We start from the raw sequence: 23,444 nt of genomic DNA, 5'->3' as shown, positions 1-23,444 counted from the left end.
TACTTGCCTTCCCATCTCTCCACCTACTCTCCTCTCTGTATTTACTTTCCAAGCGAGTGAAACTTTCCAAGTCAGGCACCTTACTTCCTATGATCAGGTGTGCACAATGAGGTATAACGTGAATTATGACAGCTTTACTAGCAATATGCAATATTAATTTTACTGAAGCCCTGTTATGGGTCATAGAATTCACTGAACAAGGTTGGAGCAAAACGTGCTGTGTCCGTGGTCACCCAAGATGCTCCCAAGGACACTGTTCTTGTTGCCTCAGCTACATGCAGTGCTCACGCTGCAGGGTATGTGAGCGCTCAAACAAGCTCCTCCCCATTCAGCCCTCTCTGCCTGGCTGTTTCATGCCTTGGCAGCATTATTAATGAGAAGGCAGTTTGGAAAGCGGAAACTTGGTTCAGAACATTCCCTTAGGAAGAATGCCAAGATCCTTCCTTGTTTATTTCACTTGTTTTGTAAACATTTTTATAATACTCATCAATACAGTCTGTATAGCATATTTTTTAAAATACCCAGCATGGACACCATTATCTTCCTTGGGACTCTGGCCTTTTCTTTGATACCACACACTGAAGTGAATGCATTACGCTGCCATTTTACTTTACGTATTGTGCTGTGTACTACTTGATTGTAGGCTCTTAGTGAATCAACCTAACATTAAATGAATCAGAAGGTACCTAAATCACACAATAGACACCAGCACTGGAAATGGTCAGGAAACAGGGATTAAGGATGAATGTTCTGTTTACATGATCAAAACACATTAAGGCATGAAAAATGCTGAGAAATTTTTCACTGAACATGTCTGGTAAAAGCATTTAGTTTGCTTCTGCCAAGTTTTCTCTTAGCCGGGCTGGTTCCAGATCCCTACTGCTAAGCAAATTAGAAGTTCAGTACATAAATTCTGTCAATTGTTTGGTTTTCTCATGTTTTCTCTTGAATTCTCAAATTCAAGCTTAATTTATGTCTTTAAATTTGACCTACAATCTATGAAGTCTCTAATCAAAATGGTGCATTAACTTCACTTCTTTCCCCTTAACTTCATCAATGTACAGAACCTAGCCTGCATAGTTATTATCGCAAGATATTAACATAATGTACCTTTTCCTTAGCAACAGCTATCGTATCTGGGGAATGCAGCCCATAATAATGCAGCTTGATCTAGAAGCACAATAAAATATAAATAAGCTTGTTACACTTCAGTGGCACACAGGATTCCATCGCAAAGGGCCTTCATGAATTTAGAAACCTCATCTTCTTTCTACTCTCTAACACAGATTTTGTAAAGGAAGATTTATGAACACACATTTCCTTTTATTCCAGAAAATGAAATGTAATTGTTTACTCTGTATTATTTTGCTGCATGCCTACTACTAAATTTGTGGGCATAATAGAGGCACATGCACATGCACACATATCTGTGCAAAGCAGCACTCTTAATGAAATAAAGATGAAATGAGGACATAGAGGAAAAACAGAAAATCTAATGGAGAGACTACCAGGATAGGACCCATAATTGCAGTCATTTTTTAATGAAGAAAGCACTACTGATTTTCTCCAGGAAAAATAAAGTGGCAATGAAGCAAAGGATACAGTTGCTACAGATTAGCGTACTTAATCTAGAGCTGTCCATTCATAAGACTCCCGGTGTACCACACCTACAAAAAGAAAAAGGCGAGAGCCTGTTTGGCCACACCCATATGGGAGGAGTATTTCATGCTAACTCATTTCCTTAGCTGAAGGGTGGTACGTTTGGCTGCACTAAGGGTATAGCCTATAAACACAAAGCTAACGTGTAAAGGCATCCTCAGCTGGGTATGGGCAAAGTCTTCTCCTTGCCCCATGTCCATCTGGTTCTCCCCATCCCTGGCAGCTCCTTGGCCAACAGCCCCATGGGCTGGATTGTGCCCTCACATCCCTTGGACCTCTAACTCTTACAATTAATTTTACCAACCAAAATCTCTCTTCCCAAAGGCAGTTGAGATATTTTAAATGCTGCTTCCTGAGAGTTTTCAGGGAGAATGAACTCCATTGAGCCAATTTGAAGGCAATAACAAACCATTAGGATCTAGAAGATAGCAGTTCTTGTCTTCTGAGCAAATATCGTAGTTATCAAGCCAAATTTACTTGGCTGAAAAGCTTATAAAAACGAGACCTCTTAAGAGAGAGCCAAATCGCAATCTTAACAACAAGGTTTTGCAATTTTATCTGTTAATCAGTATTTAGTATGCGTTTATTAAGACTGAGATTTCCAAAAGAGCCTTTCAGGAGGTGGGTACCCAATTCGTCGGAATAAGTCTCCTTCCGAGCAGACTGTAACACATCACTAGAATTCTCCTGTACAGAACAATATAAAAAGAGAAGAATAAAAATTCAGCAATTCACCTTCAGGAAATTCAAGGGCTGAACTGGACTCTAAAACCAAACATGTTAGAAGGAATTAGATAACTGACTCTATGCTGGAAGTATTTTTTTTTCCAACAATTTCTGATTCAACCCCAAATGATTCCAAGTGCCAAATGCTGTAAAAAAACACTACTGTTTACCTACAGAAAATCCCACTGCATAGCTGCCTGAAGAGCCACCATAGGAACGCAAAAACTCTTTCATCATTGGGCTCAATGCTGTCAACAGCGTGTGTGAACCTAACATGATTTGCTTGTATGGAAAATCGGTTGACTTTCTAGAGATGCACAGCATGAGTCTGATGAACTTCAGTGAGATTACATCAAACCTGATAATGACTATTATGATACTTCTGTGTTTTATTGGAAGGCAGCCAGACTCCACTAGAACTGCCCAAGTATTTACCAGATGATTTTCCTAACTTATCTCCTACTCAGATCTAGGTGGCACAGCCACAGGGTCGCTTTGGATCATTTTTGTTGACTAATTTGCTACCAACGAATGCAGTGGGACATAATTTATAAAAAGGATTGAGCATGTTTTTTCCTGACCTAAGTCCAAACCACAGATTTTATTGAAATTAACCCCAAACTTACATTTCTTATATTTCTTTTGCAAAGGGGAAAAGATCTTCCAAGGGACACAGTGAGTTTTCTAGCAGCTTTTGTTGGTGACATAGAAGCTCTAATATAACAGCAACAGAAAACAAAAAATAGAAAAAAAAACATTTGCCAGTAGAAAATGCTATAGATGTAGCACAATACTCCACCACTTCAAATATTTTAGCACACATGCCATTCAGAAATCCAAGTTACAAGTCCAGGAAGCATTAATATTTTGTTAGGTAAACATACAATTCATTATCTAGTCTAAAAATAATTTTGTTCTGGCAATAGAAAACTCTACCAGACACTAAGAAGTCATCTGCTACTATAAATAGTATTAACTGGGTAATTTTTCATCCAGATTTATACCCAATGAAGAATAAAACAAACACTTCCTCTTGTTGTTGCAGTGGAATAAAATCTGTTTTCTTATTCAGTAACTGCACCAAAGTGCTGCCACATTTGAGTTGGCTTCATAACTGTACTGCTAACAAACTGCCTTTCCAGGTTCAGAGTATCAATTTGTTCACCCCTAGAGCTCTCTACCACACAAAAAAGGCTGTATATTAAAAAAAAAGTCCTTAAAAATGTATAAAAGACCTTCTATAACGAGACCCACATCTCTCTGATCCTTTGAATTTTAACTCTTTGTTAATATTGACAGGTCCTGCCCAGAACAATCCCCATCATCCCCATATAACCCTCCTTAGCTTTTCAGGTGATGATGACATACTTCATCATGTAAGCCATGGAGCGCTTCTACAAATAGGCATCACATGATTTAAGAAGCAGGACATGGCAAACGATACAAACAGCACGGCAGATATAACCTTTCCTGGGCTACACTCTTCAACAGTGGCAATGAGTTCCTGTAGGAAACATTATCTCAGATTGCACACCTTTTAGCAACTCTGAATGGGCAAAATGAAGGCCAGTTACGCATCTCAATCAAACCACTACAGACTGATACCATTCCCTTCTAAACAGACATGCAGTTTTGGAAATCGGTGGACCTGAAATTTGATCTCTTGTATGATTTATTTGCTATCTTCTCCCATTACGCAAATATAAATATAACACACATTTTTTTTCTGCAGCTCTGAAGTGATTCAGAATTAATACCAGATGACAAAATGGACCGTGTACCAGGAGGGGAAAAGTTACAGTAAAAGCTCCTTCCCATTAATGGGGCCATTCATTCATATGGCCACTACTCCACAGGGAAGCTGGACATAAATTATGGATTTGACATCTAGTTATAGACGATTATATCTGACATAATGAAGTTATAATGGAAGGAATTTGCACATTGTTTGGTTATTAAGTGCCCATTTCTTGTCCCTGCACCAGGTGCAATGGTGATAGGCCATACAAATCATCCAGAAGAAATGCCAAAATGGGCTCCCTTACTGATAAAGCACCACACATGTTTATTAATTTAACAGCTTGTCTTATGTCTCCCCCATCTGCTCATTTAAAACAGTTATTTGCCCTATAAATATTTCAGAAAAAGAAGTGTAGCCAAAAATTAGTCTGGCAGAAAATGAAAAAAAAAAAAAAAAAAGTACGAGAAGAGTCTCATGCTGTATGCAGCGTTGCATTCATTTTCCACACTGAATTAGTTCAACAGCTTTTTCTCAAGCTGGTAATAGGACATTCACTTTGGATTAGTGATGCTTGAGGGTGTACTGTCATGGCTGGCTCTGCTTTCCAGCTGTTGCCACTGTTGGGCAGGTGAGAACCTTCCCCACTCATGGTGAGTGGCACAACTCAGTACACTGGAAAATGAAACCCACTGTCAAAAGAATCTCCCGGGTAGGTATCTCTGTCCACTTTGAGCATAGAAGATCGTATTGTACCTTAAAACAGCCTAAAAATAAAAAAAAAATTCAAGGTTTCTTTAAATCACATTTCATGCTGATCTCCATAGAAAAGCTCCTATGCAAGGAGGCAGTTAGTTGGTAAGAAAAAAAAAAAAGCAAGTTAAAATGCATTTTTTTTCTTTCATTTTTTTTTAAGATTTGTAGAAAGAACGTAAAAGGTGTTAAACATCACTCAGACTCCTTCTTCCCTTCAATTCCTTAAATATTTTCAAGTGTAAATACTTCGAACAGTTCCCACCAGCATACGCGATTTAGCACTCCTCCTTGAGAGACTTTGTTAGCTCCAGCTTTCTGCTGGAGAGAACGCTGTTATCTTATAAATAAACAGCAATGCCCTGAGGTCCTCCTCTGCAATGAAAACACACATTCCAAAGAAATAAGAGCAACAGTTCAACACCAGAGTAAAAAGAAATCGGTGAACAGCATGCAATTAACTTTCTCTGACTATGGATTAGCTACAGGACTTAAAGGAGGACCTTGCTGATCATAACAAGCCAACAGGAGGACTGTTGGCTTGCTGCAAGATTTCCGGGAGCTCTGACCACTCTGGATATGATACCAGTTATTATCACTCATGGTACCTAAATGAGGAATTTATAAATACTGAGCACGGCCTATGTTCAAAGCAGCTGCCTGCTTCAGGGAAATCAGAATATCCCAGGAAGATGAACGTTTCAGAACAAATCTGAGCCGTGACAACAGATTTTTGAAGAGCTGTGGATAAGACTGGGAAAAGCATCATATACTTCTATCAGAGCTCACTCTCCGTTACTTTCACAACCCTCTGTCACCACACTGAGCTGTTTGAAGACTCATCTCCAGTGCAGAAGCTGAGGCCTTTGAATGAGCTGCCCATCATGATAAGACACTGAGTTCAAATGAAAAACAAATAATCCAACAAATGATTCTGTACAGACATATCCAAGGTAAGGCAGCTGAAAACTCACTGCACATGTAGTGCTCACAGTCATGTCCAAACCTTTCCAATGACAGTGGATTTATAGTGAGCTTAGTGTGAATGGTCACCTTCCACTCAACTGGTGAAACAGCAGTTACTTCTGTGCCTCATACGCTCTACTTGCCTGAAAAGCTGCATGGGAGAGATCTGATGAGAAAATTCTGCATATGTTTCTCTTGCTTGTTGCAATCAATGAATGTTTACTCCCCAGCTCAGGAGGAATGAGATCCTCTGGTGGCGTGCACACAGCAGCCATAAAGGAAAAGCCCCAAGAGCAGTCATTGTTGGAGAAAGGGCTGAGCAAAAGCAAAGAAAACGACAGGAGAGAGACTGGAGGAAGAGCAGGACATCATATAGCAACCCAACACTGGATAGGGACAAGGGAATAAGCTCCCAAGCATGGGAGACCCTGACCACCATCCAATGCATGGTCACATCATGGTGGTGAAATAGCCTCTCACCTGGACACTTTCTCCTGAAACATGGCAGGAATGTAAGTTTGCCTTAAGAATCTGAAAAACATGTTGCGGTAACTAACTCTAAAGGGAAGGAGCAGGGTAAGTACAAGTGGTACCTGGAAGAAAAGCAGAGAGAAACCATAAAAGACTCCCAAGCTAAGTAAATTAGGGAGACTTGAGCAAAAACTGAAAAATCCTGGAAGGAATTAGGAGGTATCTGGCCACCGTCAGCTCTGAGCAGACACATCCAAACAGCACATCTCTCTCATAGCCTTGAAACTGGGAGGGGAGGCAGAAGAGCGGGTGTTTCAGGGCCTGGCGAGCATGAGACACGTGGCTCTGTGCGTCGGCTTGAATTATCACAGGAAGCGCCATGGGGCCTCACTGCGCTGTGTCCCCCTTCCTGGGTCTCGGAAGGAGTGCTGGGCTGTGCAACCAGCCCTCCTGGTAACCGGCTGTCACATCCTCCCACATCATCTGCAAAGCCAGCGACCCTCTCCGGGACCTTTGGGAGGAGGGAAAAAAAGGCCCAGAATGTGTGCATCCAAAAACCCGATCTATTTTTGGTAAAAAGATTTTGCAGTGCTTCCGATGCTCAGGAACGGCTGACTGTTCCTCAGACTTTGCAAATGTAAAGCGGAAGGAAAATGATAAAGTGGGCCCAGCTTTTCAGGGAAGAATGCATAAAGGGGCACACCACTGAGCTGGAGAGGAAAGAGGAAAAACAGCAAAACCTCTGCTTGTCTCCCTGATACCAAACCCAAAGGATTTCCTATAGGAAGAGATTCTGTGCCTAAAGAGGCTGAACCACGTAACTGAGATTTACAGGAAAACAATCCCAATGCCTGAACTGGGACCAGAACATCCTTGCTTGAGAAATAGGCATGGAAGGGTGAGAACCTCCCATCTCTCCTTTATTTGCTATATATTTGTAGAGCTTGGGACCAATAAATAGCTTTGCTAATAATTTCATGATTTGGAAACACACTGACTTCAAGTGTATCAATCTCCAAGACAACTACTCCCCTTGAGCTTTGACTTTGAAGGAAACCTTTGCAAAATGCTAGCTCAGTGGGGGAGGAGAGCTTCTTGGATTGCCTAGCTGTAAAAGCCAGGCATATATTTCATGTTTAATATGACTCCACATATACACTCAAATCTGCTCCAATAAAGCTTTATAAATAGTTTTAGTGTGTGGATTCAGTAAGTTTAATTCACTCTATCTACTATATTTTAGTACCTGGCAGAAACTGAGTCCAAATGCTAAATTTAATTTATTGCTATATGTGATAATTCCATCAAATTCCTTTCTAAGGCAGTGTATCAGAATCATCCTTATCTGTGAAATTCCTTGCTATTGTCAGTAACCAATGATCCATTTTTAAACACAGGTTTAATTCTCAGCCAATGAGATCACAAGTATGGGTACAAGAAAGGCTTTGCTGCAATAGTACAATGACTGACATCTACAGCTCAGTAAGACAGGACTGCCCAAGTGAAAGAAAGGCTCTTGGAACATTATCGGCGAATGGAAGACAGGGAACAGAGCTCACTAAGGTAAACAGATTCCTTCTCTTTATACACTAGCCTCAAAATGGGAGGCTCAAGAGGTTGGAGAACAGCCCTGAGGAAAAGGGATCTGGGCATTCTCGCTGGTGACGAGTTGTATTTGAGACAGCAGTGTACTCTGTAGCCAAAAGGGCTAACTGTAGCCTGGAGTGCACCAGACCCAGCACTGCTACTGGGCAAGGGGAGGGGTTGTTTCACTCTGCTCTGTGCTGCATGGCCTCACCTCCAGCACTGGGTGCAGATTTGGGTGCCACAATGCAAGAAGGACGAAAAATGAATAGTTTTGGATCATCCAAAGGAGGGCTATGAAGATGATTCTATGATTTAAAAATCCAGCCATCAGTCCTAGCTTGCATCGTCATTAGGACCATGCACGATGAAGACACAACTGCCACTCTGGCAACACCACGACATTTTATTTATATTCAGTGGTCCAAGGTCTTATTTACCCTGGAATCATTCTTCATACGGACAGTGTAAACAGGTGCACAAAAATAATGCATCTGAATTATCAGACTGAGAGGAAGTATGAAAATAATGGGTAACACTGCTTCATACATGGAACTAATTTAAAAATACCCCCAAATTAAAAAGGGGGGTGGGCAAAAATCAGCATCTTGTTTCAAATGCTGACACAGCACCTTATTTCTATTAAGTGATTTACGGTGTCATTACTGCATTACTATACAGAGCAGTGGCTCAGAGTAATTACCCTGTAATGTATGATGACACTAATGTACTAGTAAACTACTGGAGTTTATACTCTATTCAGTACGAGCATCAGGACTCTGAAAGGCAGGTAAAAATGCACTGCATGCATAAACAATGTGGGTAAATGTCACCAGTGATAAAATTTTTAAGAAGGAGAAGGAAGCAGCAGTTACAAATAAATCTGCCAGCTGACAATTGCAACTGCATAGACCCAAAGCAGCACTAAATTTGTATCATTTTTAATACAGGAAGGAAAGATGTTTTTATATCCCTAACCTGGCTCAATTTTCATTTATTATAACTAAAACTGTAAGGTGGCTATCACCTGTGTTCTTTTTGTCATTTTAAGTGCAACGCTGACCGGTAACTGGTGCTTAGCTCAGTGCTAGGGAGAACATGGAAGGGAAATGAAAAGCATCAAAGCAACTAAAGCATTTAGTGGTTTATGATCATTGTTGTAACCTGGTACTCTAAATTTAAAGTCTCAGCTATTGAAATTGTGGGCTCAATTGAGGGCCACATTTCTTCTGTGGCCCTCAATCAACAATAGTTTCAGGATAGAGGTTGTTCTGTCCTCCTTTTTTTTAAATACACCTTGTGGCTATGGGATAAAGCTTGAAACATAACCTGAGTGTGTCCCATGGTGTCAGAAAATGTAGTCCAGAAAAGCCACCTCATAACTGCTACACACTTAGAAAAAGAAAAAAAATCATGATTTTTAGAACAACGTAATGGATTTTGGGCACTGAGGCTGGAAATGAGGCAGCATATGCATAGCTAGATGTACATGTCCCAGGGCCAAAGGAAAGCCTTGTTCTTCCCCAGGAGACAGTACCAATTACCATATTTTTAACACCCCCCTGACACCAGCTAATGGATTGGATGCCTCCCTGGTCCTCTCCCATTAAATTACACAAGGGATTCAAATCCTACCAGCATGTGGCACCAGTAATATCATTTCTTCCACACTAAACAGTCCTTTCTTTAAAATGGCTCAGTTAGGCAGTGGATGGCCCAGTGGAAGCAGTTAATGCAGCCGTTTATGGTCAACAAACTCCATTTCACCTTCTCTGCAAGTGCTGCAACTGTTCTGCCTGACACACTTTGCCCTGCTCCTGGTAGCAGTGGTGTTCCTCTTGTAGAGGCAGCTATGCCTTCCCAAATGGCATATTACTGAAGATTTTTAATAGTCTTTAGCTCTTTTACCTTGGAGAGAGTAAGGCACAGCATCATATTTGCTGTTGTTTCATTCTCCTTGCTGTTTCATTCCATATAGGCTGCTTCAGATCCCATGACAAAGATGTATACTGACCTATTCTAATTAAGCTCTGAATCATAACATTCAACATCAAAGAAAGATTTGGGTAAGAAGGTGCTGAAATTCCTACCTGTTTCTGCTTTATTGGAGTGCTTTCCTAAAAAATCTGCTTCTGGCTGGCAAATTTTATTATAAACCTTGAAGTTTTCAAGTAGCTTAGAAGAATTTGACAATCTTGTATGTGTCAAATCTCATATTTGCGTGCATGTACCTCCCCCAAAAATGAATGGAAGTTGTAGACTGCCAGGAAAATGCACGTGATAGATCTGACTCACAACAAGCCTAGCTTTGGAGACAGCACTGTGAATCTGGCATCTTCTGCCATCCAGAACATAGTTCTAGCTCATGGAGATGCAAGAGGAACCATTAACAAATAAATGTGCAGAGACTGGTTTTGTACAGTCAGTTCCTTCATTTTCATTGCTGCATCAGCTGAGAAAACACACATTCACACTTACAAAGGGAAACAAGCATTTACTTGATTGAATTACAGATCAAGACGCATGGATGGTGATGGAAAAGCTCACTCAAACTTAAGACAGCCTTTCATGCCAAGCACATTAATGGTATGCTTTCATTTAGTCTACAAAGTCCTTCGGCTATTGGAGGTGTAGGGATATGTTTGCAGTTGCAGCTGCAATTCACTGACACAAAGGCTGTTCTGTCTCTGAGAATATTAGAAATGCATGAAGAAGTGAAATTTAGAGGACAGATTTCTTCATATTGTGTAATGACAGTGGGCCTATCCAGATTAATCTTTCATTAACATATTTTTCAACCACGTACTCTTAGAGCAACATATACCCACACAAATGCACTCTCAGCCTTGCAGTGCTGGGGCAGAATGGCATAATCACTACAAAAGGCAAGGCCGTACCCTTCCTGCCACTGCAACACCTTTTGAAGGGTAGGGGAACGGAAAAAAACCAGCAGAAAAACAAAACCAAAAACTAAGCTATAGTGCGTCTGCCTGCTAGCACGCTTTGGCTGTCATATTTTCTTACCATTCCTTTCTTTCGTAACACTCCTCATGTTTGTTGTTCATACACATTCCTGGAGCTGATCAAGAAATCTCCTCATATGCTGCTTGATTTGTAGCAGTACGAATGCGTACTCTGGATCTGAGCCCATTTCCCCAGGCCACGGGGCAAAGAGTGGGGGTTCATGACAACGCAGCTAGGTGAAGATCCTCTAAATCAGGCTGAGAAAACAAGGGCTTACTTTCATATCACCTTATTTTCACAATTCAGCAGAGGCATATATCTTAGCAGGGCTACTCTGGGTTCAGTCCACATATCTTAGCCACTGGCATTGCTCCCAAGGGCAATCAGGTCACCTAAAACTGGAGTCATCTTCTGGAGTGACCGTGTCTCTCTACCAACTTTAAAAAGATCCTTGAGTAATAGCAACATGGAATCCAGGCCTGAATCGCCACAAACTCCCTCTGTACCTTCACTCACCTGAAGGCATCTGAAATGTGCTTTTTTGCATCCTGCTACAAGCCCCCCTTGCCGGTGTACTACAGTTAGGAAGGAAATGCAGAAGGCAGAGGGCAAGAGCTAAAGTATGCACATCCCTGAAGAAGAGAACTAGTGGAGAGAGCAATGTGACTTGTGAACAAAATGGTATATTCAAAGCTACGTAATGTGGCATATGGGACACAGTCCTCTCTCATACAACACTTCCAGAGGAAATGATTTGCTCCTGAGCACTTGGATGAAGCATGCTAACTTTCCTGCAGCTGCTTAATGAACAAATGAATGATATACACTCATGTCTTTGGCCCTTTCACAATGCACGTGCATGGAGACTGCACCTCTGACTCACCCTTAGATGGCGGTCGCTCCAGATCTGAATCGAGGTGGATCGGTGGGGCAATATAGGAAACCTGCCCATGGTGAGCCTGCCCTGTGGACAAATAAGTGTTTTAGTTGTGCTGTTTTCTACAGAAATCTATTAGGGTATAATTAAACATACAGCATTTTTGTGGCCAAGGACTCAGAACAGGTTTGTGAGTATTTTTTCTAATGCACATTTTTCATATATGCTAACGTTGAAAATGAAGTGAACTTCCATTTTGTGGAGGCACCTACTCAGAAGCTGAAAACACTCCCATTTCTTTTGGTTTTTTTCCATGCAGATATAGGTAACTATTCAGACCTGAAGTTATACCTGTTTTACCACTACCATGTACATTTTGCACTATGTTCTCTTATGAGGCCATATGCCACAGAAGACAACCAGTTTCACAAAAACCCATTCAATCTGTTAATTTCACTCTAAAAGGCAAGCATTTCTGTGTCACGAAAATTTCTGAAGGAAGTATGGTATGAAGTACAACTGCATCTGTTTGTCCCATCTGCAGAAGATACAGATACTGCTTTGTGGAGCTTAGCATTGCTTTCACCTGAATGGAAGCTTTTCAGTTCTCAACACCACCATGCAGCTTCCCAGTAGCTAGAGACTCAATTCTTCTCCAGTAATTTGGAAGTAACTATATCAAGAAACTTTTATTTATAATAAAAACATGTTGTTATAATTCATCTATTTACTGTAACAATTTACAGGGTTGTTAATCTCTTTTTCTAAACACGGAAAGTTAATGACACATAGATTACGATAACAGCTAGAGTAACCTTCCTGTTTCAAGTAATATTCGTGCTGCAATAAAAGCAGTTGATTCCTCTTATGAGGCACATTCCAAATAATTAATATGGCTCCCTGTTGACACTTGGCTGTTGTTGCTCCAAGCAATTTCCAAGCTAGCATCACAGGCAGCAGAGCACTGGTACACTCTTCAGGCTTCTTTGTAATGAAATCCAGGAATACCATGAGCACAGTATGCTGGTGCACATAATATGTTGAGAACGTCTCTTCAGGGGTATAAAATATTAATGGAAAAGGTGGGGGGGGAAAGCATGTTTGACTGGACAGCGCATATATTTACAGCTTTACACTGAGGCTGACTTAGACAATTTGCATTATTAGCCATACAACAACTGGACATTATTCAGGCTTAAAATCTACTGACACACCATAAATTCAATATTTGCTTTTAAGTGCTTTAACATGGGAAATCTGCTTCAGGCAAACCCACAGCTAATAATGAGTTACCCTGCTTTCCCCTTCTCGTTTCCATGTTAAAAATCCATTTAATGTCATTAGTGAATACAAGTCATCATCTAATAGCTGATTGGTTCTGCAGTGGAAATAGGCAGTCTGCCCTACTCCAAGCTGCTCAAAGTGCAGGATCAGTGCCCTTATACCTATGCAACAGTCTCCTCCTTTGCTGCATCCCAGATACCACCAAAATGCAAAATAATTGAGGTTGGAGGGGTCCTGTGGAAATTGCTAGTCCAGCCCAGGGACAGCAGAAGTTAGTTGCTCAGAACTGCATCCATCCATTTGGGGTTTGAAGATCTCCAAAAAGAGAGATTCCACAACCTCTCTGGGCAATTTGTGCCAGCACTCAGTCACTTGCACAGGAAAAAGAAAAAAAAGAAAAAAAAGAAAAAAAAAAAAAAAGCTTATTCTTATCATAGAATTACAAAGGTTGGAAAAGACCTCCAAGATCATCTCGTCCAGACATCAATCATTATGTTGAAATGGAATTTCTTGTTTTTCAGTTTGTGCCTACTGCCTCTTGTCCTATCACCAGATGCTTCTGAGAAGAGTTTGGTTTCGTATTCTTTATTCTCCACCTCCAGACTCACATCAGGAACCTAGGCACATCAATAACATGCCTCTGGACCACGCCTGCTCCAAGCAGAACAGTCCCAACTCTCTCACAGAGAGATGCTTCAATCCCTTAATCATCTTACTGGACTTACTGTACAGTAAGTCCTTGCCTCTCTTGTGCTTGGGAACCCACAACCAGACCCAGAATCCAGGTGTATCCCCACCAGTGCTGAGCAGAGGGGCAGGATCACTTCCCTCGATCTGCTGGCAATGCTCTGCCTAATGCAGTCCAGGATACTGGTGGCCTTTTCTTCCCCATGGGCACATTGCTAGCACTTTTTTTTTTTCCCCTCATCTAGCCTTCTTGGGACCAAGTGATCTAAAATACAAAGAAAGAATGATTCTGCTGGTTTGAAAGGTTAGGTTGGAGTAAAGAAGACACATGCACAGTATAAAAGACTGCTATATATCTGTGAGTTTGTTTAGACATTCATTATGATTCAGTAATAACTACAGAAGTTTATGAATGTTATATAAAAGCTTTTACCTACTATGGAGGAAGCAGGAGCATCAAATGCTCACTTGTGACAAATGAAACAAGTTGCTGAAAGCTTTTATCTACTTGCTGCCGATACAAAACATGCCACTTCCAAAAAATATCAAACTTGACTCCTGTTAGACTGCATGCTTTTTACAATGCAAAAAAAATCAAATTTTGGGTGTTAATACTATATAAAAAAATCAATGCATACCATACCTGTGTTTCATTTTCTGGCCATGAATGCCAACTTAGTTAGTCTTCAGACTCATCGGTCTTTCCACAGGAGGAACAAAAGCTCTCCAGTTTTCCACTATCTGTGGCCCTCATTATGCATTCATGATCTTGAAAACCTTCTTGTTAATCAACAGAATCCCATTTTTTCTTTGATTTTACTATTACTGGCAATGGTGACATTTGAGGGGGGTGAGGGAAGAGAGCCAAGGGGTGGTGGCTGAAAAAGGCCTCAGCAATAGGAATGCTGCACAAGTACACAGAGGAAACTCTAAGTCAGGGGACAAAACCTGATTATCAGAGAAATGAGTCCTTCCAGATTTAACATTATTAAACATTTTGCCAATGACTCATAGCATCATAAGTCTACAAAACATCCCGAGTTGGAAGGGACCCATAAGGATCACAGAGTCTGACTCTTGGCTCCACACAGGATCACCCAAATTAACACAACTCCATTAAATAACATAATTTTACCTAGTGAAACCATGCAAAATCTTGAGGCTGATGTCACTGGCACAGCTCAAGCCAGTCACAAAGACTGACAGAACAAGTTTTTTCAAATTATACCAATTCCTGTCCCTTTTATATGAGTTTAGCAGTTTTGGATGCTTACCTCAAGCCTCAGCTCTAGGACTGAGCATCCCCAGGCAATCTCCCCTCTCCAGGTCCAGCTATCACAAGGAAACACTTGGAAAGGAGAACGTGTAAGTCTTAAAAAAAGAAGGTAGAAACACTCAACCTCTCCCTCTTCAAATCCCCTGTTCCTTTAGATGTTTTCTGCACATGCTGGGTCTGCATGGCAGACCTCGTAGCACCGTAACATGGGCCTCCCATGCCCACATGACCATCTCTCAGTCTATCAAGCTTTGATGTACATCTGCACATCTATTACTTCAGAAGCCTATTTGATCTCACTCAAAAGCCTAAAGAGCTGCCCACACGCTAGCCACTACTGAACTGTTGCTCCGGTATCTGTGCCTATAGGAAAGGAAATGGATGGTGACAGGCCCTTCCCAAATTTTATGGAATGCTACAAAAATAACTGCACCTCCTCAAATTAGTGGCCCACTTTTTAGTAATTAAAAAAAAAAAAAAGAAGAAGAAAAGAAGAAAAGTCTATTTCTAACAAAATACCGAAGGTCAAGATGTCGCTCTTGCTGATGGAAAGCTGAGCATGCCTTGTATTACAACAGCTTGCATGGCCCTCTCCAAATCCCACTCTGACTATAACCATCTGGTGTTTCAGCAGCCAGCTCTCAGGTAAAAAAGTAAACAGCAATCAAACGTAATCATCAAAGCAGCACGTGACGAAGTTGCCAATTTTGTATCTAATTGCTTCAGTCAGGCTCCGTTTCCTTCACCCCTCTTGCCTGTGAGGAGCAGCCGCCATCACGGCCTGCTCAGGAGGGCAGACAGGGATGGCTGATGGCATTGGCCCCTGTAAGCAGCAGGAATGGGGCAGAGAGGCCCTTGGGCCATGTAATCAGCTGAAAAAAAAGAAGGGTTAATGCTGGAGTGCCACCATGGTTTACTCCCTCTCTGCTGCTTTTTTTGCATAATGTGCTGCAAGGATTCAGGCCTAGCCAATGCTGCACAAACATCAAAAACGCTGTTTTTGCCAGTGGCTTTCCTGCTCTCACCGGTATGTCCAGTCAGCCAGCACAGCCCGACTCTGCTCCTTCCCGCCGCAGCACAAACCCTCAGGTGAGGCAGAGCGAGCACCAAGCTTGGCGTGGGCACCCCAAAGGCCCTGCCTTCTGCATGCCAGGTCCCTGTCTACACTCAGTAGCCGCCATTTTGGGAGTGAAGTACAGAGGTGGCCGGGCAAGTCCACCTGGTGACATGGCCTCCCCCAGGAGGAGGAAACAGAGGAGATGTCCGCAGACTGAAGGAGCACCTGGCTTGCCATTACCTTCAGGTCTGACACAGGAGAGATGCAGCATCTTAGAAAGCCACTAAGTTACAAGAACAAAGATAGTGTTTTGTGAGGAATGCAGGTAATGTAATGGCATGGCCTGAGGGATAATTTTGTTAAGGGATCTGGATGCTTACAGATACAAAATCAACATTCACACGTCTTCAGAAATCTGCCCTTAAGTGATTTTAGTCATCTACAGATTTCATGATAATAAAACCACAGGAAATGTATGCAGTAACCCCAAAGTAGCAATACAGCAGTCTTATCTGTTTACATATTAAAAACACTTCCCGTTTCTTTTTGTAAACATACCCACCATTTGTGGCACATGACAGTGCAGGCCTCCCTCTTGACCCTGTTCCAAGCATCCGGTGCCTGGTTTTCTCCAGCGGTGAGAGTTCCCTTTCTCGACTGTCCCCATCCACTGCAACACATTCTTTTTCTGTCACGTCAGATTGCATCGCATGCTCTGTTTCCTACCCATTTTCCATCCTCCTTTGGTATGTTTTCACCTTCCAGTGGCTCCCTTCTATTTTTGAGATCCTTCTTAGACTGCCTGACTAGTATTTCACACAGAGTATTTCCTTTAATTTTGTGCCTGCAGCTCTCATGATCTGGAGTTCCATTGCACTGCCTCTGTCTCCTACATGCTTTCAGCACCTTCGAATACAGCCACCTCCATGGACTGAATTCCTCATTCTGTTTATCCGTTCACTTGGATTACTAATGAGTAAGTTAATAACTGTGAAACCGCACATTAATTCCTGAGGCTTTGATTTCAGTTCTTCACCTCATTTTTTTTATAACAACGGGATGGGCACACACCAGTTAATCTGAATGTGCACGTTCTAAGAGAAAGTCTCAGAAAACATACCAACAGTTTTACCAAAATAATTACATATAGAATTTCATTTCTACACTGCAGCTCTCCCCTCCCAACTGAACAATTCAATTTTATAAAGCAATCTAGTTTCTCTAGTATGAGCTGATCTGTAAAAGACAACATTACTTTTTGACCAAATTTCTGTAATCCTTCATTAGCAGGATTTTTTAAAAAAATCTAATTTATTATCTAGCTGAAGACTACATCCACTTTGTTGGATTGCAATTTCCAAGATCATCATTCTTATCCTCTTTAATTTCCAAAATTAGTACATTTTTCTTGCCCTTTTTTTTCTCCACTCATGGGTCTTTTTGAACTACATAATATGTAGGCATATATAAAAACATATGGAAAGAGAAATTAAAAAGCTGTAGGCTTGCTAACAAACTCTTCTGACATGCCATTAAACAAATTTCATTTAGACCTATTACTCTGCATATACTCAAACTTCTCCCAGCAGCCTTTTTACTGCCTTTTATCAATGATTATCTTTGCTAAACATCATTTCCTCACTGCCCACCCTTTTCCATTTTGCATTAAAAGCTTTCTTTTTAAATAAAGCTTTTATAATACCATTCCCTGCCTCAGACATGTCAGTTAGCTCTGATTCTGTCCACTGCTTCATTTACTCACGGACTTTTATGGAGTTTCTCTCTTTCATCTGTACATAACTCTTCCATCTCTCATTGCCGTTGTAACTCCTTAGGGTTACTGTAACTCATCCACTCTCTCTTCTCTCCCTCTCAGGCTTATTTCCTTGTCCTTCCCTTGAAGCCTTGCACACTTCTGAATATAAGAAAATCCTCTTTTCCAAAGGATGGTCTCTGAGTAAATTAGCTCTGCTCTTCTACCATTTTGCCTCTTGTATTTCATAACCGAAATGATTGTGAGTTTAAAGCAACTGCAGAGGGAAAAGTATGGTACCTGCGAGCAAAGCTGCACAACGCCTGCGAGCAGGGCAGGGATGCTAGGGGCAGCTCTAAAACAAGGAGGATGGGGTCTCTGGCACCATGGCCATAGGATGGACACGTGGTGGCTGCATGCAGATAGTTTCCTAGTCACAGCTACTTTATGCACTTAAGAGGTTACCAAAACCAGCATGGTTTATGGACAGCTTTATGGACAGCCTACAAACAGTGCCGAAGAGAATGCTCTCACACAGTTAACACAACAAGCAAATATTTCTTCTCCCATTCCATGCTTGACAGGAGTGAAGTTACAACATTGCAACTCCATTCATTGCTTAGCTATAAATTGCTTCTGAAGCTGTTTCAAAACGTACATAATTGCAGCTCTCTGAAATATCTATATTGTGTATCATGTATCTTAACTTCCACATGTAATACAAAGTCTGAGTTCAGGAGATGCAGAACTGCACTTTTTACTTTTGCTTTCTTGTTGTTTTTTTTTTTTTCCTGTTAACTCTTTTTTAAAATGAGAAATCTACTTTGATGCGTGAATTACACTACTGTGCATTCCAATGATTCCCATGAGGAATCAGTTTGCAGAAGAGAAGAAGGTGGGTTCTCACCGGGAGGTGAGAGGTAGCAAGATGCAGCTGATTTTCCCAGTACCTACCAAGGCAACACAGGGCTGTCAAATGCAAGCCCTGGAGCCAAGGAAGAAACATCTCTAAAGGAAGCAGGGAGAGGGGTGAGCTGGGTGGATGTTTAGCTAAGACCCTGTCATGCATGCATCTCATGTTTTAAAGTAAATGCAAATCCACAAACAGCGCCTGGCAGCATATGTGTGAGCAGAAAGCATGATAAAATAGGCTAATCTTTTCTGAGGATGTACTATTCTTGCTTTGAATCTGTCACAACAAACAGCAGCCTTAACCATGAGGGAAAGGAAATCAAAATGGCCCTTTTGGCCATTTGACAGTCATTACATGGGTGGCTCTAGGCTAGCTGAGTTTTTAGGAGCGTTTTGCAACTCAGATTGGAATTACATACAAAAATTTTGGCAAGAATAATGCCAGAGGAATGGGTTAAGGACTGATCATTACAGCAGCTGAAGCAATTGGAGACTTTTCACTACTGGCAGCTGCATACTTTCAAGAGAGCTTTTAGGAGTCAGAAACTCAAGACACAGTGGAAGTCAGAGGTAGGGAAGCTTCTTCAAGCCACACTGAGATTCTTCCCTTTGCTGTGCAAATGTTGTAGTTTGAGTTCTGTGTTTCTGTGGACCTTACCCCTCTGTTAAAGACTTAAAATGTTTGTTTTAGGAGGGCTTTTGCTCTGCAGGCTCCAGTACGTGTCCCTTGGTATACAAGGCGGGGAAGAAGAAGAGTCAGGAAATTTTCCACACATGCTGTTATAATTAAATAATGTTAAATACCTCCTGTCTTCCCCACAGACAGCAGCAGGTGAGGGAAGGCCCCCTCCAGGTCTAGCTTTCTCCAGAGCCTGAGGCAGGGAGCTGACCTGCATTTTCTAAAATCTGCTCCCCAAAAGCTTGCCAGCAGGCTAAAAGAAAGACAACACATCATATTACTCTTCTGCCAGATGTGTTCTTTGTGTTATGAAATACGATTTACCTATTACCTGCACTGGAAACTGGGGAGGGGAGAGTGATTTCGGTGCAGATGAAACCAAGGGGTTTGGAGCAAATGTAATACTCAAAGCCCTGGAGGAGATGACAAATATCCATAAGCAAGAACTGCCCATAGCGGGTTTAGCGATGGCAAATACAGCTATGCCTCAGGAGGTTTTCTTGGCCACCTCTCAAAGACTTAATCTGATATGAAGAGTGCTGTGCCAATTCTTACTGTCCTTACTCCGTTCTTTTCCCAAAAATCAACCAGGAAGTTTTCATCTGCCTTAATGGGCTGTGGATCAAGTCCAGCAAATTCTGCCTCAGATGGGGCTGAAAAGACTTGAGAGAGAAAAATTTGGAAGAGTTTTTTGGGAGAAACCTAGCCAAAGTCATCCACTCCATCTCCCGCAGAGGCAAAATAGTTCCTTATGTTGTTTTGAAAGGTATCTCCTCGAGGCTGCCCACTGCTTCCTCCAAGGTACTAATCAACAGACCTTGCTGTCAAGATTTCATCTTTGTTTTCCTTTTCTTGGAGGAGGGATCCTACTGCCTTCCTGCCTGAGAAATTTCTGCCTTATTTTTTCCCTCTTGCATGTTCTTTTTCAGCAGCTTCATTTTTTAGGGCCCTGCCCATTGTTGCTGTGCTCTCAATAGTGCTCGCATTTACTCTCCCCACCCCTACTATCAGCACTTTTAAACAAGGATGCAACTTCACGTTATAGCTAACCCATTTAACAGTGGTCTTCACAAGGCCACGCATTTTCATCCCCTCCGTGCAGCAGATCTGGCAATTAGTGCAAGTACAGATCAAGCTGGAGCTGATCTGATGGAAAATGACCCACCAAAAACAGCAATTATTAGTTTTCTGCTGGCTCAATGAGCACATACAACTCATCCTGCTCATAGGAGCAGTGCCAGAGCCAATACAAAGGGAAGGGTAAGAATGAAAGAGCCAGGATGGGGGTGGAATGGGGACAGCTATCAGTAACATAAAACCACACCTGTGAACAGTATGAGCATTGTACCTAGATGCTCCCTCTCCTCACCCCAGGAGACTCCCACCAGTTGCTTCCTTTCTTTTTCACCTTTCAGACAGCTTTTAATCTACCTGCCAGTATAATTTAGAGAGCTACATCTCACAGCTCCAGGTCAAAGGTTTTATTGAAAGCCATACGTGTGACAGCATGCTTACTCCTCACATATAAAGCCCAGGACACGGCCCTATATTTCTGTTAGTTGGGCTGCTGTTGTTAACACAGGAAGGGGAGCAGTGGGGAAGAGAAGAAATCAGGCAGTAGTTCTTGCTACACTGAGCTTAAAATTCAGCAGCAAAGCATCCAGGGGGGTTGTCAGAGTATTCAGCAGAGATGCTGGATTATATGGCAGGAGACACGTTTGAAGCAGACAGGTAGATGTGCGGCTCACCAGCACAGAGAGGGTAATTGAAGTGTCTTGTAGTTTCAAATATTGTGAGATGTAGTCCAAGAATTTGTCACCCTCACTTTCTTCCATTTGTGACAGCCTACAGCAGATGTCCACTTCAATATGCTTTTACTTTCCAGTTTATGTCTTTGCATGCCTAGCATGGTCTCCATCCCCATGTCATACCTCCCTAGTACGACCTATATCTCCACTGTCATCTTGCCTCCTCCACCACTCCCTGAGCAGGTGAGATCTCATCTTCACTCACCTTCTGTGTCAGACACATCTTTCCCCAGGAACCCATGACGGCATGCCTCCAAGAAACAATTTCAGCATGCAGGGCTGCTTCTCCAGCTCCACACATGCATCCACTCATCTCGCTTAATGACCTCCATCACCACACAACCACATACCACACTAACTTAAACTCTGCACCTTCTGTGACCAATCGCTCACAGTGACTCCAGCCCAAATGGGACTGCCGGACAATAAAGAGTTACAGGAATCTTCTTTGTTACAGGTATTGTTATCCAATGTTGTCACTAAAAAAGCACAAGAAGATGAGTAATCTGTTTTCCAAGAGGGTCAGCACACCCTAACTTCATTAATCACTTCTTTTGATCTGCTACAAAGCTTTGAGACAAGCAGTACAGCCTGCCTGGCTCTGCTTCCAACTTGTTGCCAAGCTTGAGCTAAACTAAGGTGCAGAGATGTTGCAAGAGGGGATATTCTTAATCCTACAGCAAGGGATCAAGCAGGAAAAGAGATTAACACTAAAGAAGTTAAATGATGGTGGGTATTCCCTCCATTAAGTTAAAAAAAACCACAAACAGTAATCTAAGCCATCTCATTTTTATTATTATTATTTTTATCTTTTTTTCTTTTTGAGATAATATAAGTTATGTCTCAGCGTGAAGGACATGGCTGCCTGTAGAGAGATTTTGACAACTCCCCTCTGAGTGCTAAAATGCTGTCAGCTGAAAAACCGAGCTGTTTGGGCAAATTGATCCGACTCTGACAGACCTCCTCTCTGTTTTCATGTTTTCTCTCTCAATCAAAAACCTTCTAAAGAAGACAGGTTTGCAGATTCATTTGGAGAAGGGGGAGAGGAGGGGAGATCACCTACCTTTGCAGCACTGCTCTTTAACCTAGACGTCTGGACAAACCTGCAACAGGGAGGGGAAGGTCTCAAAAATCTCTCTCAGCCTCCCAACTGACGTGCTGTACACAGAAAGATGATTTCTCTAACTTGTGTACAGCAACTGTATATGGCCTTTCTGACTATCAGTGAAGGCAGAGTCAATACGTTTTGCAGGTAGACAGTAACAGCATAGGCAGCAGAGCTTTTAGGCCAGGGTTTATCTCCAACACCAGTAACAGGCAAGCAGCTAGAGCAGCTGCCCAAAAAAAATTTCGATATTTCTTCAGTAATCACTGGGAATCATCTCCCCCTTTCTCAGCCCAAAGAAAATGAAATTTGAGCATTTTTAAGCCTTGTCCCTAGCTGTGAATATATCTGTAACCTTTCTGCATCAGTGACAATTTTGAATACAATTTTTGATGGTCAAATCCTGGGAGTACTCTTACCACTTTATAGCAAAGATTAAGCATGCTGCTGTCACAGTCAGTAAAAGAACATCTTTTCATATTGCCTCAATTGGGCACTCCAGAAATCCCTAGTCCAGTAAGGGGAAGCAGTGCCAAGCAACTTAAAAAGAGTCTTACAAAGTCAACTTGGGGCATTGTTTTTGCTTTATTTTCACCTTTGCAATAACACAGCTTTACAACTTGACTGCTGTCTTGCTCACTGGGTGCTTCTCCACAGTTTTTCTAGCAAAGTCTCACAGCACGGTGATCTTTATTTCTCTTTCCACTTCACTCACTTGTTGTCAACTCAGCTAGGGGAACCCATGCTCAATGTGACCAACTTTCAGAAATTACTTTTGAAGATTTGTGCAATAAAATTGCTAATTTATAAATTCAAAGAGATCTGAAGTCTGTAGTGTAACAATGACAGTTTCAGTGAAGCTCACTATTGACTTCATAAACATAATTATGCCCCCTTCTATTGCCTCACAAAGCTTGTAACAACATGGGAGTTTTCACCATCTTCTCTCATTCTGCCATCCTGCACTTGCTTCCTTACAGACAGCCAGGGACTGAAAAGTTTGCAGTGGGTCAGAAAGCACAAGCCCATCAACTCCAATATAACTCTGCACAGAGCATAGGTCCATATATTAAACATCATTCTACAGAGAAGATGTTTGTTTCATAATAGATCAAATACCTTTTTTATTATTATCTGATTTTTTG

The 23,444-nt window shown here is 41.7% G+C and overlaps 1 protein-coding gene across 17 annotated transcripts in view; it reads right to left on the bottom strand.

Annotated features, from left to right (window-relative positions):
- Window positions 1–23,444, bottom strand: part of ADGRL3 (adhesion G protein-coupled receptor L3) — a 490,362-nt gene that overhangs the window by 130,629 nt on the left and 336,289 nt on the right. For 16 of the 17 annotated variants that reach the window (XM_021393480.1, XM_021393481.1, XM_021393496.1 and 13 more), the window contains one exon: window positions 11,745–11,825. The exons of the other annotated variant lie outside the window; for it this stretch is intronic. In XM_021393480.1, coding sequence (XP_021249155.1) covers window positions 11,745–11,825 — 81 coding nt within the window. The remainder of the gene's footprint in view (window positions 1–11,744; window positions 11,826–23,444) is intronic. 17 annotated transcript variants of the gene reach the window in all.

This window comes from Numida meleagris, chromosome 4, assembly GCF_002078875.1.
Source record: "Numida meleagris isolate 19003 breed g44 Domestic line chromosome 4, NumMel1.0, whole genome shotgun sequence".
Lineage (NCBI taxonomy): Eukaryota > Metazoa > Chordata > Aves > Galliformes > Numididae > Numida > Numida meleagris.
The sequence above is the reverse complement of the archived record's forward strand: the minus strand, read 5'-3'. Positions and strand labels throughout refer to the sequence as shown.